We start from the raw sequence: 17,004 nt of genomic DNA on the forward strand, positions 1-17,004 counted from the left end.
GTGGTGGTGGGGCAGAGAGCCGGCGGCGGCGTAACGAGGAGAAATGGCCGACTGTGGGTCGGAGAATGGAGAAGCGGCGAGGAGGGAGGAGGAGCAGCAGGAGGAGGAGGAGGCGACGATGATGATGAAGCAGATGATGGTGGTGGCCGAGGAGATGCAGGAGCACGAGGAGGAGGAGGAGTACGAGGCTGAGAGGGCGAAGGTGGCCGCTGGGCTCGCGTGGCTGGCGGCAAAGGCGCCGAGTCCAGGTGGGTTGACAGGTGGAGGAAGGGCCCGGCGGGGGGTGCCGTGGTGAAGCGTGATGGGTCACACACGCTGTGTGATGGAGGTTTACTGACCACGGTGTGTGATGGGTCACACACGCTGTGTGATGGAGGTTTACTGACCACGGTGTGTGATGGGTCACTGTGTGATGGGTCACTGTGTGTGATGGGAGGTTGAGGACGACGGTGTGTGATGGGTCACTTTGTGATGGAGGTTTACTGACCACGCTGTGTGATGGGTCACTGTGTGTGATGGGTCACTGTGTGTGATGGGAGGTTTATGAGCCACTGTGTGTGATGGGTCACTGTGTGTGATGGGAGGTTTATGAGCCACTGTGTGTGATGGGTCACTGTGTGTGATGGGAGGTTATGGGTCACTGTGTGGATGGGAGGTTGAGGACTACGTTGTGTGATGGGTCACGGTGTGTGATGGGAGGTTTGAGGACTACGCTGTGTGATGGATGGGTCATTGTGTGTGATGGGAGGTGTGTGAGGGGAGGTGTGTGAGGGGTTAGGATGTGTGATGACTGGCGATGAGGGATGGATTAGGGTTCGTGATGGAAGGTGATGTGTCATGGGTTAAAATTTATGATGATGGGTCATTTTGTGTGATGAGTCAGGGCAGGTGTTTGATAATACTGATGGGTTATGGTGTGTCATAGGTAAGGCTAGGAGTGTGATGGATTTATGTTCTAAGCTGAGTGTGATAGCAGAGTGATGTAATTAGATAAAATCTATTTGTGATGGTTTGATGCGTTTAGGTGGGTGTATGATGGGTAATGGTTATTGGTGGATCAGATTGGGTGTGTGGTTACAGTGTAGGTGTGTAATGGCATTGGCAAGGTGATTGTCATAACGTGCAATGTTAGTCGTGTATGTGTGTGGTGGGTCAAGCTAGCTGCATTATGGCTCAATGTGAATACAAAGAGCCATGTGATGGTTTAGTAGTGGCCCAGGTTACATGCAAAGCTGCGGTAGTGTCGGGTTGGTAGTAGTGTAGTGTTGATGGATGATATGTGACCCAGCGTGGGATTGTAAGATGTATCTGCTGACCCAGCAGAAGGAGACCGACCAGAATTTAAACCTCCTAAGCAAGGATAGGTCATCCTATGCTGGTGTCTTAGCTCTAATTTCAAATTACATACTCCTGAAATAGGAAAAATGTTCAGCATTCAGTGTGTCCACAGTGGCGTCGTGTGATTAACAATGGAGAGTCGTGCAAGCAATTAAACGTGGGCCCCTTGGTGCAATACCCCCCTCATATTCGCATCCCTGGGCCCCTCTGACCCGTTGTCCCACGTGCAATTCCATAGCCTGCACGTTCGATAGCTGTGCCACTGCTTGACCACTAAAACATTCAAGTGTATTTTTGTATTACATTGGTTGAGAGCCCATCGTAAATATATTTTCTCAAGGAATACCTCAGAACCGTTTTAGGTGATGTTAAGCGTTTAATTAACCGGCACCCTTACGCTATAATTGTACAGTAATCGAAAAAATATCTCATTGCTAGTGTTATCCGATTGCTGTTATCTACCTAGAGGGAATACATTCACTAACTCAGGCTTTTTTTATCTTTGGTATTCGTGAAAGGAGCAAGTTTCGTGTTTAATTGAATAACATGACTCTAATTGTATTTTTGCTGTCGATGCGATGGTATGTCCTTGCCTCTGTATTCCCATATGACACCCTTACTAGCTGTTTTACAAAGGAGATGGCATGCTAGTTAGATGATTATAATGAACGTGTATGCGCTTTGTCAGGTCACTGATGGAAGAGGGCCTGGCCTCACTCCGCCTTATAGATCGTGAGGGTTATTTGAACATGCTTTACCGCACTGATCGGTGTGTTCCCATTGCAGGTTGGTGAAGGTGGGTAGCATAGATGTGGAAACAAGTACTGTACAACAATACTTAGCCTCAACACCCGTTATGCATGGTGGTTACCCATCTTAGCACACTCTAGGCTCAATTCTGATTTAGCTTCCAAGATCAGACGAGATCGGTTGCGTTTCAGGTGATTTGGTGACAATACTAAAACGGTAATGTTGAATGTAGCGTTGTTAAATTATTTAATTGTCAAAGTAGTAAAGTCTTGGCAGGGTTGTCGGTGTATTTTATTGGGTTTGGTTCCTATAAGGTGCAGATAATTAAATTGTCTGGACCTGTTTCATGGAAACATTTTTAGTTTACAATTGTTAACGTTCATTTAATGCACCGCTTTGGTTTGAAAAAAATTCAAATGCCTCAAGTAATGCATGTTGACAATCCCATTGTACATGTACTCTTCTGCTGAGCTTTTGACGCTTCAGTGTCACAACATCGTTTTTTGTGCCACATTTGTATTTGCGAGGATCAAGCGCTGTTTGCTGTGTATTTGAATAATTATTTGTAAGCAGGAGTTGGCACAGTGCAAATCCATGTCTATTGTGTCCACCTGAAATCTTATATTGTTCCTCTTGTTCGTATGAATAATTTATCACGATGTGGATGGTCGTGCGGCAATGTTAAATGATGCTAACTTGCTTGTTAAAGCGGTGTACTGCGCGTAATACGTGTCTTGTCTTGTAGAACAAGCTATTACTGGGTAAGAAATTGAGTTCCTTTTTTAATGTTAAAGCATATGGAGTATTAAAATCTACGATGCATACATGCTGTTGTGCACGTACATTTAAACTGCAGTATTGAAGTGTGAAAGCCCAGGAGAGTAATGTGCGTTAACACTGATTGCCATTGAATCCGATTGTCTTATAATACCAACGCATTGACACATGGATTTTCGAGTCTTTGTTTCGAGGTATAGGGTGTGGTAAATTGAGCCCTGCATTGCTCTCCTGCGAGCGATTCTAAATGAATAAATCGCAGCGTGCTTGAGTATTCATTGTAAATTGCCAATAATATAAGCGACGCACTTGTCAGATAAAAATAAATGCACGTGTCGTAAGAAATGTATTTTGAAATTTCGTAAGCCCTAACGGTGCAGCATTTATTAAAAGCATAAACACTCGTACGTGCTCAATGTAGGCATTGTGCATTGAGTTGTACTTGCACACATTTTCCGTCATTTAATATTTGACCGTTGCTGTTAATCGTCAGCGTTTATCATTTACTCTTTGGATCAAATCCAAAATATTCTCCCAAATGTACATCAAGTGTACTTTGAATAGCACTGTTTGTTAACATTTTAACGAGAAGAGGGAGAGAAAAAGCGGAATTTTATTGCGCCGACTACCTGGCGTAGTTGAACTTCTTAAGATTGCTAAGGTTGCGTAGTTAACGCGGAGCAGGTTTGTGAGCTTTATAAATCACCGGAAGAGGGGACACTGCCGTTTGAATTAGGCGTGGCCTTCCAGCACTGTTTGTTTTCAAACTTTTTTTAAAAAAAGTTTGGCCCCTGATTGCTCGTATAACTTTGACAGACAGTTGTACAATGGCATATTGTTGTACAATCGGTGATGATCCAATGCTATTGCTGCTTCTCAAATACCTCTGTCATCCTCCGACAACTGAAATAATTATTTACATAGGTGTTCTTAGGTGGCATGTTTACCTCTGTAGTATTTTTGCTGTATGCACATTAGAGCTTCAAGGCATATGTGTTTTGTTGTTAAATACACACTGTACGTACGAACGTTTGCAAAGATATTTTTGTTCTCCAGGACATTTGGCCCTCTGAAAACTTTGACTGTACTGTACTTCATAACCTCCCATGTGTCAATAAATGTTGCTTCACGTGGCATGAAATTACCACGTAGTAATATGAATACTTGACAGTACTTTGTTAATCCACCCAATGAAGACCTCTACACACCTTGTTGGTCACGGTGATTATTTGATTATACTTTACCATGCTGCTCAGTGAAGGTTGGCTTTTGTCAATCAACTACTGGATCAAGCCCCCCTCCACCCATGGCATGACAGTCATGGTTGCTGTTTGATGCCGACTGATTATGATGCAAACCTTCCTGTACGGTATTTTTTTTTAAGTAAATAATAATTTCAATAATGAATGTTTTAGTATCCAATTCTTTTTATATTACCAGCTATGGCCCATTGAGCTATACAGCTTTTGTTTCAGAAGCGATCTGGCCATGTGGACATTTATAGCAGCCAAATACTCTAAACGCTTGATTATAAATGTTGAGGGGGAAATCGGAGGACCTGGAGAAAAATCTACATAACCATGGGGAGAACATGCAAACTCCAAATATACAGGCGTCAGGGTCGGGATCGAACCCACGAGGATAAGAGTAGGTCGTGCATTAAGAAGTCTGGCCAGCTATTGATTTATTTTCGCAACCTCTTCTCTCCATGCACCCATGCCTCTTGGGCTGGCCAGTATTTTGCTAGCACGTGAATTACTGCAGGAATTATGGAATGCTTTATGGCCTATACTCTTGGGGCCATGGTCTCGTTGCAGTGAAAGGAAATGGGTGTCCGTGTGTGTCCTGCCGGTCCAGACATTCAGACATATAAAATACAAATACTGCATGGTATGTTTTATAATTGCCGATGCTTTGGTACATACCTATTTTTTTTTACACTTTAGAAACTTCCTGTTTCATATACATTTATTTAAAATGTTGGCTACCTTTTGATACATTCCACAATGCCAAATTAATTTACATGACTGGTATACTGGAAAGAAATGGGTGTAGATTCAACAGTGACAAAATAATGAAGTTAATATGCCCGTGCTCATTAAATATTCCTTTTTATTCACCTTATTTTAATAGACTAAATATCACCATCGGCTTTCATCTACCCTCCATGCCATCACAAGCTGCGGGCGGCTTAGAGCCAATCCCACCAAGGGATGGTTATTGAGCTGTCGCAGTCCAAAGCATCGCTGGGAATTTAGGAGTGCTGCTGACACCAATACGTGTCGACGTTTGGGTCTGCCCTTTGTGACCCAGCAAGTTTGTTTTGATATCTGAGCTGGACAGCTGGTGGCTGCTCGCTCCCTGTTAAAGACTCCCCAGCGGGCTGGGATTAAGTAAAAGTGATATTTAGCAATTGATTGCAAATATGTTGAGCATGGGCAAAATAAAAACAGCTGCCTTTTACTTGCATATTGAGAGAGTCAAAGATGTCAAATGCACTTAGTTACGATGCCTGACGTACTGTTAGTATAGCCCTAAAGCTTAGGTACAGGTCAAAAAATATATCCCTGGTATATACAAAAATTGTACTGTACGATTAACCTTTCAGTTTTCTGACCTTTCCATTGGCATGTAGACGTCACTTTTGGTCAAGGGTCTATACTCAATGCTGATTTCAGCAGATAAAAGGGAGGGTAGATGATTATAGGGGAAAAACAGCCATTATGCATAGCTTAAACAGAGACATGTTTTTCACTGCACCACTTTACAATGGATTTTCTTAAACCGAATTTGGTTTATTCAGAAAGCAAACAGCTCACGATTTAGAGCACGATATTTCACTCCCTTTTCACCTCCCCTTCCACCATCTTAGCATCTTGATAAAATTAAAATGCACTTTATTCTTGTCACTTGGAGGTTGTTTGAGTTTAGGCTGTGTGTGTGTTTTGCATGGGAATAGCTTCGGAAGTGTTGGATACCAATGCATTATCACAAAAGCCAGGCTTAAATTGCACTATCCTCTTGCTTGATGCACCCTATTTTGAACAAATTGAACTCGGGTTGCATTTGCGGCATGGAATTGTGAAATGGTACCAATTTAAATGCCAATTTCTTCAAGACTTTTTTTATTTCATAGCTTTGCATACAAATACCGTTTTACTGTCCTAACTTAAACTCAGATTTCCCATGTAAAATATAGTATTTTCTCCAGAGTATATTGCCTGCTACAATTTTATGGATCCGAACCATGGACCTTGACAAAGGTTGATGACCGAGCTAACAATAGCAAAACAAACATATAGATGTTCATACTTTGAATTACGCTGACCGGCAGAAAGAGGAACACATGGATCAGAGAATGTATGCAGGTTAGAACATAAAGTAAGCTTGGACAGTGATTCGAGATATTGGCTGGTGGTCAAGAATAGCAATGGAGTGGCAGCCAAAGGAGGGATCACACCCCAGAAGTTAATCTCAGAGATGGAGTAATGACATCAGCTAGTATGCAGGAGAGAGATTTTTTTTGCCTTACTGTGAGAGATGGAGATGGTTTATTTAGGTATTTATATAGCAGTAGCTGGGTCATCACTGATGATAATGCTCTTAAGTGGGCTTGCGTTAAAATAAGTAATCTGTCACATGCGCTTGGCTTATTCGCATATGTTAATTGATACTACTGTTAAACCAATTAAATTTATTTTATAAATCATAGGATACCTATCAAATAGAAAAGTGAGGGCAGGCTATAATTTAGATTATTAACACATATAAAGGTGTGGTTTTTAGACGGCAAAAGGTGCAATTGCAACCATGGGCTTGGTCCTCCCTTCATGCATAGCATATCATGTGACATCAACATCATCAGCCATGGTTACTCCACTACTGGATATGAAGGTTTCCTTGCCTCAAGTTGCTCCATCTCATAATCCTACGATGTAATAGACAACTATACAGGTATATGTACAATCCACATAGCGTTGTCTTTTGTCCACCAACTCAAAAGGAGTCGAAATTGTGGCCAAATCATTTTATTATGCACTGCCTGTTGACACTCGCAACCCGCTCCATCTGCCACGCAGAGTCCACCTGCGAGGACCTGCGGGCGCCGTTCTACAGGGACGAGTACAACCAGGAGCACTTGAAGGGCAACGTGGGCGAGCTGCTCGCGTCCGGCGAGCTCTACTGCCATGTGTTCCAGCAGCAGCTGCACGGAAAGTGCTCCCCTGCCGTGCCGAGGCAGGGCCACTGGGCCGTGATCCAGGGCCTGGCGCGGCGTGGCCTCTACGTCATGGAGGAGGAGGACTGCCCCGTGACAGAGGCGGACTTGCAGAACATCCCCATCCGCATGGTCAGTCCTGGTGTTTATTTTTTAAGTCGTGTCTCCGACGACGTCCGCTTGTTAAGCCAGGCATTTTCAGCATTTATGCCAAAGGGATCCGTTGGTAAATTGGTAAATCGGTTGGTGGTTTCTCAGTGACGGTAGGTATTTTCAAAGAATGTAACCATTTGTTTCGAAAGTGTTGTTGATGCATGTAAATAATTCCTGGATTTGGCACGAGATTCAGTGCCTCACTGTTTAATGTCTGTGGAAGTGTATTCGCTGGGCAATAGATAACCAAAATACTCTAAAAAAAATCCTACACTTGTTTACCAAAGAAAAACAAATATTATAGAATAATTATCCATGAAAGATTTACCCACTCTTCAGACAATAATTCAGGAGGTTTGTGTTGCCACGTTTGACCATTTTCCTTTTTAGGTCATGTATTACATATGAGCGGCAACGAGAGAACCCACGCATGCAAGTAACACTCAAAGGCCCACAGAGACACTCCTGGTTACTAGGGATTAAGACTTGAAGCTCAGTACAAACATGCTCATGAAATACACTTGCTGTACTGCCATCTCCTGGCCACCTTGCAGTCCAGTGTCTTTGGGAGTTGTACTTGTCTAATGCATGCTATCTACCAATGCTCTTCTCCAAAGAGTTTGATCACGGGAATGTGTGTCAACATGTAGTGACAAAACAAGAAGAATTCCCTCATCAAAACGTTACACCATAGGGCTCAATGTATCTCCGACCATGAACACCTAACCAGTGAACTCTAACACGTACACCAAGCTCTCAAGGCGAATGGATATTCTGACTACACAATCCGCAAAGCCATCACCCCAACCGTGAGGAAGGAGCCATCTGAGGATCCAATCAAAACCATCACCCTGACATACATAGCAGGGGTAACCAAAAATATTTCCAAAATCATGAACAAACACAAGAACCAGGTCCGATTTAACACATTGTACATCAAATTCGTGATCTGAGCGCATCTGTGAAGGACAAGATTCCTGACATGCAATATCCCGGCGTCTACAACCTAAGCTGTAACTGCAGCAGCAGTTACATTGGGGAAACTAAGCGACATGTCTCAGACCGTCTTGGTGAGCATAAGGCAGTTTTGCAACATGGTAGGACCAATACTTCTGCCGTGGCTGATCATTATTTTAAGACGATGGTACTTTGCAAGCCTACTGGCTATCAACAAAGATTCGTTCATGAAGCCATCCATATATACAGACAGACACAATTTCAACCGGGAGGATGGTTTTAGACTCTGCAACTATTGTAAAGATATCAACCACTTTGGGTCATGACTTGACTTGTGTTTTCTTGTCAATCAACCTCCACCGTCAGCAGTGTGGTGTGTGGAGCGGGGTGCAGTGATTTCCTAGTGGCCCTTTGCTGCATTGGCATTGTCGCTGCATTGGCATTGCTACTGCATTGGCATTGTCGCTCCATTGGCATTGTCGCTCCATTGGCATTGCTGGTGCATTGGCATTGCTGGTGCATTGGCATTGCTGGTGCATTGGCATTGCTGGTGCATTTGCATTGCTGGTCAATTGGCATTGCTGCTGCATTGGCATTATTGCTGCTGCATTGGCATTATTGCTGCTGCATTGGCATTGCTGCTGCATTGGCATTGCTGGTGCATTGGCATTGCTGCTGCATTGGCATTGCTGCTGCATTGGCATTGCTGCTGCATTGGCATTGCTGCTGCATTGGCATTGCTGCTGCATTGGCATTGCTGCTGCATTGGCATTGCTGCACCGCCCATGCTGCTGGTGCTGCTGATACACTTGGGCTACGCCCATCCCCAAACCTTTATAAACAGTTTGCCTTTAGAGGCTAACCCCTTTTCCTGATGATGACCAATTGTGTTGCGATCGAAACGTCGTGGTATTCTTATTTACTTTATTTTTAATATTATTTTTTCTATCTACGTGACTTTACAAAAAGAACCAAATAATATGAATTCCTGCAGTCACGAAAGTTTTAAGTCAAAATCAAAACAAGTGACTCGGAACTCCACTGAGCTGCACTTAATAATAAAGGTCTATTTGGTATTAAGAGGTGTACACACACAGGGAGGTTGCTTCTAAACTATACTTTTCTGATGAGGTAACAAAATTATTTCATTTCTATTTTTCGATATAAAGCTTTCGTGACTGCAGGGATTCATATTCTTGGTTCTTTCGGTAAAGTCACGTAGAAGGGAAATAATTAAATATAAAAATCCTCACGACGTTTCGGCCACAACACAAGCAGGCATTAGGAGGCTGTCTTTCCGACAGACCTGTTCTTCACCTGAGGACGGTTGCTTACGTTGTGGCCGAAACGTCGTGAGAATTTTATTGTGTTTTATTATTTCCCTTCTACATGACTTTACCGAAAGAACCAAGAAAATTATTTCAGCTGAAAAGCTTGCCGGTGTTTACACCCCCCTCCCCCCCAAAGCTATGCTACAAACAGAGCTGAGCCATGCTAACCAAGCACTGAAATGTGTTGACACTTGACAGGCAATAAAGTCGTAAATACCCCACTCATTGCGATTCTTTTATGGGCAAACGCAAAGGTGGATTTAACTGAAGTTGGATTTGAAAGCATACAAAATAATTAAACATTTTAACTAAAAACAACTGGTGTTCTGATGGTTCAGTGCACTGAGCCAGCGCCACTGAACGCCTGGGTTCAAATCCAGGCCACGACCTGTAATTAAACCAGGTTTGCAAGTGTAGTGAGTTAATGGTCTCAACGCAGTCACCAAATACTGCACACAAAAAACCCATCACTTAAAATTTGGCTCTGTAATTAATTTCTATAAATTCCAGTTCTGAGAAATAAAAGCATTGCTTTGACTGTCATGTGATCAATGTGATGCCCCCTAATGTGTGGATCAGAAGTCTCTTGAAGGGATCTCAAAGAGAGGTCCTCTGTGGGATCCGCTTGCTGTGGGACCATAATGTTACATGAAGGATTGCACTGCGCTGTAAGAGATTATCCCATTATATTACACTGATGACACCATCGGGATGAAAAATAGGTAAAAAGCAAGATTTGTCAGAAGAATGCATGCAAGGCATCGTTATTCTCTGACTTACGGTTCAGTTGAACATTTACAGAGCATATGAATTCCTGCAGTCACGAAAGCTTTTAGTCGACAAAAAAATACACCTTTCGACGTTTACATACATTTTTCAGTATACAGCAAAATAGATAACTGCGTCGTTTACAAGTTGACATAGTCTATTTGCATTCATGTTTTTAATAATATCATGAGCCTTCTGATGTACCTTGACTTCTCCTTCATTAGCGTTTGCTCTGCTTCAGAGACAGTGATTTGACAATGGAAATAAATTATCAGTTGCATCCGTGGCTAACAAAGGAAGTGAATCATTCTGCATCCCCCCTGGAATAACTAGAATGCAGTACTGTACTTCCTTAAGGTTATGAGCTGCGCAGACGGGAAGGTACCAGAATTAAGAGGTCTGTGTGCGCAGACCTCCCCTCGAGTCCGTGTTGGTACTGTGTGGCAGGCTTTGCAGCACAATTGAAATCGGCCAGGGGTTAAGACAGTGAGCCTGTGGTATCGTTGGCTTGTCCTAACACGACTTGCATTCCCATGTCATCCTGTCCAAAAGAGTGCGTTTTTTGCTCCTGTCAGACAAATTAAACCCCCCATGGTGGAAAAAAAAGATCGCAGCGGCTAATCAATCTTGCATCGGATATGTATTTTGGTCTGCGTTTATACACATCTGTGGTCATCCTTTCAACAGTTTTTAGTGCAATTTACTTATCACCTTTCTGAATATGCATATGTACTGTTTGCTGTGAATGTTTGCATTTCGAGGCATTGTTGTATTGTGTGTCTGGAGAGTGCTATGGGAATTCAGTTGTTGGTCTCCTGACCTACATTTCACCAGTGCAGTTGATATTCCTTCTGACAGTTTGGGTCCATCGGTTGTGCTGTGCTGCAACTGAGTGGCCGGCTGGGGTTGGTCGTTGTCATTACGTCAAGGTCGTGTTTCAGATAACGAAATTATAATTCCATTGTGCTGTTGCTGTACAGTACAACCTCGTCGTTCTTTGTTTGGGGTTGTGGCTTTTTTGCTGCGTTGAGTTTGCATGAAACAGGGTTAGCACAAAATATCACAAACTCGTGCAAGGAACACATTTGAATGTGACTAGTAGACTGATTATTCCGTGTTGAAGTATAATGACTCTCACAGAGTGAGCACGCATGCTGTTGGTAAAGGACAGTGTTTTGTTAGGTGTAACCGGATGGCTCGGAGGTCAAGACTGCTGACCCGGTACCTCTGAGATTCTGGTTTTCGAATCTAGGCTGCTGCCTATAATTGTACATCACGTGATATTTAGTTTGTACATAATTTGGCTAAATATAAGCTCTTAAAAATAAAACGTGTAGGGATGAATCTCATGCAACAAATATTATTCTAAGCGTCTGATAAGGTGGAAATATGCTGTTCCACAGTCGGGAATGGCACATTTCCGCAACACTTGAAGGGATGTCGGAGATTGCTCTGCGATACCTGATTGCACGTACCAGTCTTTAACACGAAGAGCCACACTACGCTGGGAGAGATCTGAATGGCTGTTTGCATGCCGTGATATGACACCGATAGCACAATTGGGATTAAATTGGGAAAGTAGGTTTTTTTTTAAAATGAACGAAAATTTGTGCCTGTGTTTTGAGGTAGTGGTATTGTCACTGTGAAATGCCTAGTCTCCTTCACAGGCGTGTGATTTTCTGTACACCGAGTGCACCGCGCACGCTGTCATTAGTGCGGTTTAGTGTGTGGCCGTGTGCTGCCGAACACACCTCATTCCAGGGTGTCAAAGCCACTGTACACGTCTGACCAGTTTACATCTTGTCCCAGCTTTCGCAAGAGACTTGGCCAGTGCATGTATGTTCGCCACACTCTGCCTCACTCGGCCTCACCGCAGTTTAGGGCTGTGAATGGAATGCATAATTAGTTCGTGGTTCACAACATCAGCGATTCTGCCATGGGGGATGGAACCCAGTTGAAAACGAATGTATATCTCTGAACTCAGACATTTCCTGGGCCATGATTTTTGAGCAGTGAATTAAAGTACACTCTCTAACGATCCTGACCATTGGGCGATACAAACCACTTATTAATTAAGTGTAATGTTTATTTGCAATGACGTGTACAAATAGATCATGCTGCACTGTCATTATTGCAAACTATAAACAAAGAAGAGCGTTATATTTTACAGCAATGTGGCTTGTTCTTGGCCTGCGAGAACATAAAATGAGGCACTTTATTTGATGATGCATGCAGCAGCCTTGTGTAAACTGAGGCCTACTGTATACTCAACACTGCAGTTCAGTGACATTCTTTCCACTTGGAAGCCAACGGGGACTAATGAATGACGTGCTTTGACTGCACTTTTGCATTAATAAACCTTACAGGGGTTGTGAGCAAGAGCGTGCAGGTTTCGGAGCGGCAAAGACCTATCGATTAAGATGGAAGGAAATCGATGGAAATTGTGTGCCGTACAAAATCTGGGTACAGCCGCACAGATATGCTCCTTTGTAAATGCATTTATGTAAATGTTTTTTTTTAACTGCCAGAATAACTAATTCTTTACATTAAGACAAATTGTCATGCCATGCATGTTCTTGATAAATTAGCATTTTAAATCGCTGTCAATCCACAGTAAGATGAATGCTTCCACTCAACTGTTGGTTATTGGGGATGTTGGACCATACTTTAACACACTGGCTAGTGCCAGCTGGTGAAGGACTGATTCAGATATCCCTCGCTGCTCATGCTAGACGTGGCTAAGAATCTAAATCAGGTCACGGAGTTCATAGCGCAGTGTGCAAACCACAGTGCAACCACATCACCCCTATTTAAAAAAACTACATAAACACAACACTAAGTCGGTCAATCTTTTCATGACAATAGATAATTGCCATGAAAAAGAGAGTGCCAATGGGCTCCCAGGTGTCTTTTAAGAAATGTATATGAATGAATTGGCAGAAACGTTGGGCTGCTACCTATGTTTATAGTACGTAAGGCACGGTTTATGACGAAGCTGGTTAGTTGTTTGTGGGGAATTATCTTACAACAACTGACATTTCATAATGAATACAATCACATAACAAGGAGTGTTAAGGACCTCCGTGGCACCATGCCATGAAAGGTGAAACAATTGCTGGTAGTGGGGAATGAACCTGTCACTGAATAGCGTGCATGAAGTGGTTACGAATTGTTTCGTAGGTTATAAACTACCGCGCTTGCGATGCCACAATCGTGATACTTCTTCACACATTTAAAATACAGTCGCGCTCACTGAGAATGGTACGACAGGAGATTGTAGTGCCGGGCTCAGGAGAGAACTATTACAACCGGAATTGTCAAATTGTGTTTGCATAAACAAGTGTTGTTTACATAGTATACAGGATGGGCAAGACTTCCCATTTAAACCCCTCGGGTTGAGTGACTTGTTTTAAGAATGGTGGCTACTGTTCATAAAGTGAACGTGATCGAGTTTGTATAATACAATGGATAATATCTCAATGGTTTGAAGCTGCTGCACTATTTTTGGAAATCGATAAATTGTCGATATGGGGGTGGAGTGATGGCACAGTGGTGAGCGCACTGAACGTTGAACCTGGCGACCTATATGTGATTCACAGCCACAGCAAACATCCGTGTTGAGTAACAACATCTGAACCCCCCCCCCCCATATCACTAACCTATACTCACCAGCATGGTGAAATATGGTCAAATAATTATCATGACTAATATAGCATGGGAATGTCCTTCATCCAGCAGTGGCTTTTTACCAATGCCTCTGTATTATTATTAAAGGCTCATTGCAAAGATGTCTTGATGCATTTAGAGACAGGCATTGGTATTGGCGACGGTGGTTATAAAATACGATATTTCTGCTTGGTGTTCCTCTTTATGAATGTTTTTGACGCTTGCTCGACTGGCCAGATATTTATTCTAATTCTCAAGGTCTCTTAAATGGCAGCACTGCTTTGAGAATTACAATTGCGACGGATTTACAAATAATGAGGACGGAGACATCTTAACGTGGGCGTGGAGAAACTAATCCTTGAGGCATGACTAATGGTGTTACTCACCGATGCTAAATTACGTCACCGTTGTTTTTTTTTTACAGTGCCACAAAACGATGTAGCTGCACACTGGCAGTACCAATGCATTTCAGCTTTAGCAAGTTTAGTATGCACAATTCGATGCAATTTTTATTTTTATACCATCTGATTGCAACCGCATCTTGAGACCCACTCTTGCAGAAACGGTGGGAATATTTATTTTGTAATATATTTCAAGAAATTCAAAGGGGACATGGTTCTTGTTGGGTCTCATTATTAGGTTTGCATGTTTCAAAAGGACCAATGTTTTCCAAGTGATAATGGCAATGAAAATGGCATGCTCTCTTCCTCATCCTGTGCAGCTGTATTGAGGTAGTCCTGCAAAATAATGGAAAGCGTGGCAATTTATTAGCTGTGTCGATTGCCTGAATCTCCAATTCGCATTATAATCCAACATTGGCAATGCAAGATGCACCGTTTGCAATTACGGTGCTGAATGATGGGAGCTTGGCCAGCATTGGGAATAAAAAACACAAGTCTTAGAATGCGACTGTCAGCTCAGGGAATGACTGTCATGGCGAGTGATTGCATGAGGACACCATTGGAACTTCACTCTTTATTCAATTGAGCCGACAATGGTTTTGCACAAGGCCTGTAGCTGTTGGCTGTGGCCATATCACCAGGAATGTGTCCAATCTTCGTCAGACATCGAAGCTCAAAAAGTTGAGCCTGGATAGTGCTTCGGTGGTTAACCACCATACATAACGAGGGTTATAAGCTGTGGGCTACGTTGTGGGCAAAATGCATTGTTGCACTGTACGTCTATGTTCCCACCTGCACCAAACCACACCGGTCAAAACAACACCCACGATGTGGGGGAGCCTTTCATCCAGCAGTGGATTGGAAGAGGGCTGTACTACTCTCGCTGTGGAATCGGTGGTCTCTAACACAAGTTTCAAGTTGATCAAAATCCCAGTTTACCATACAGCATGAACTGAACCTCTGTATCTCACCCAATATGAACGAACACTAATAAAAACCCAGTGTTTGCTCATCGCGATTAGTGTTTAAGGGATGAGCAACCCATAAACAAATAGCTCTTATATCTTGTATATAAGTACCTCGGCTTTGTATCCCGGGATACCCTTGACAATTTTATGCAGCATCAACAGAGTGACATCATATGAGTACTTGGGGTGGCACACTTAGCATACCATTTGTTTTTATTTCATTCACAAAGGTTGTGTTTGACAGCCCAAGGTGCACAGCCTAGGTACTGTACATGTTTACAAGACGCTGAATAAATATATTATTTGCCGTTGTTCAGCATTTTTGATCATGACACCGAAATACGATTCATGACTCGATGCTTCACAATCGCGTATATTGAACTTCTCTACAGTATTGCTTTTTGCACTTAACTGTGCTGCATCATGAAGTTGGAGCGCCCTTGCCAATATTGCTGTTATTTAACATCTACCAACCCAGGAGTGTTGGTTCTACAAGACTGACTGTGCTGATGAGACAAATGTAAAACTGGTTTTGCTTGCTTAAACAAATGAATCCACATCACATTCGTCTGGAAGGCCTGTAGGCTGATGTGATAAACATGTTATTATTACGTAGATACATAGATGGAAGTATGGTTTTTTTGTACAAGACAAAACATGTTTTATTGTATTTTTTAAGTTAAGCCCTGCTAAGTATGGCTGCCATGTGGCTTTCACTATAAAACGAGACCCTGCACTGTGATTTACTTGCAGAAGATGTAAACACAGCGTTTTTTGTATGAAACCAATTGTCTCATGCTCCCCTTGCCCTGGCGTGCAACAGAGCTGCCATCTGGCCATGCTGGACTCTCTGATGCTGGCGTGCGCCGTGGAGCAGATGAGCATCGAGAAGGTGGTGACGAGCGTGCGCAGGTTCTCCGTCGTCTCGCCGCGCGAGCTGCCCTTTGACCTCGATGGGGCCATGCTTCTCTGGATCAATAAGGTACCATCGTCGTGCCTGGTGGGCCAGGTGGCTCGGAGGTCGCAGCGCTGAGCTGGCATCGCTGAGCAGCTGAGTTGGAATCCAGGCAACTACCTGCATTTATAACTGGGTTGTCAATTGACTCGGCCCACTCACCAATGTCTAAACTGAAAAAGTAATTTAGTTAAAATTGGTTCTGCACTTCATTTTACTCAATGTCAGCTGTGATGATTAAAATATCGATGTGTCTGTCATGCGGTGAAGTGGTTGGGATAATGCTGCCCCCTACTGTGTGGAACAGTGGTTACTTCAAGATTCGCAGAGGTAGCTCTGATATTCACTCCCGTGAACCATTCTTTAAGGTGAACGATTGCAATGTTAGACGTCCGATTGGATGCATGATCTCGTGACACAGTGCCAATGCCACAATGGGAATAAAAATGGGGAATAAGATTTAAAAAATTTAACGAAAGTTTTGCCCCAGTGTTTTTCGGACGGTGGCATTGCGATTGTGAAATGCCGCGTCTCTTTCATTCACAAGCACGTGATTTTTTTACGACCAGTGTGTGCAAAAGCACACAAACAATCGCATGGTAGAGTGTATGTGTTTAGGATAAAAATACTCCTTGAAGGGATCTCAGAAGTAGCTCTGGATATCTCCTTCCATGAACCATTATCTCACCAAAGATTGCAATGCTGTAGGAGACCTCCAATTGGA

General features: G+C 43.0%; 1 protein-coding gene across 2 annotated transcripts in view; it reads left to right on the top strand.

Moving 5' to 3' along the window:
* Positions 1-17,004, top strand: part of CAMSAP2 (calmodulin regulated spectrin associated protein family member 2) — a 41,601-nt gene that overhangs the window by 338 nt on the left and 24,259 nt on the right. Inside the window, exons 2-4 of one of the 2 annotated variants that reach the window (XM_061550503.1) lie at positions 16-248; positions 6,945-7,213; positions 16,149-16,307. In XM_061550503.1, coding sequence (XP_061406487.1) covers positions 44-248; positions 6,945-7,213; positions 16,149-16,307 — 633 coding nt within the window. In that variant the 5' untranslated portion in view covers positions 16-43. Of the gene's footprint in view, positions 1-15; positions 249-6,944; positions 7,214-16,148; positions 16,308-17,004 lie in introns of those variants that run through there. The other variant, XM_061550504.1, reaches the window with a different exon arrangement.

This window comes from Lethenteron reissneri, chromosome 12 (genome assembly GCF_015708825.2).
Source record: "Lethenteron reissneri isolate LAM-NWPU_2019-01 chromosome 12, ASM1570882v1, whole genome shotgun sequence".
NCBI lineage: Eukaryota > Metazoa > Chordata > Hyperoartia > Petromyzontiformes > Petromyzontidae > Lethenteron > Lethenteron reissneri.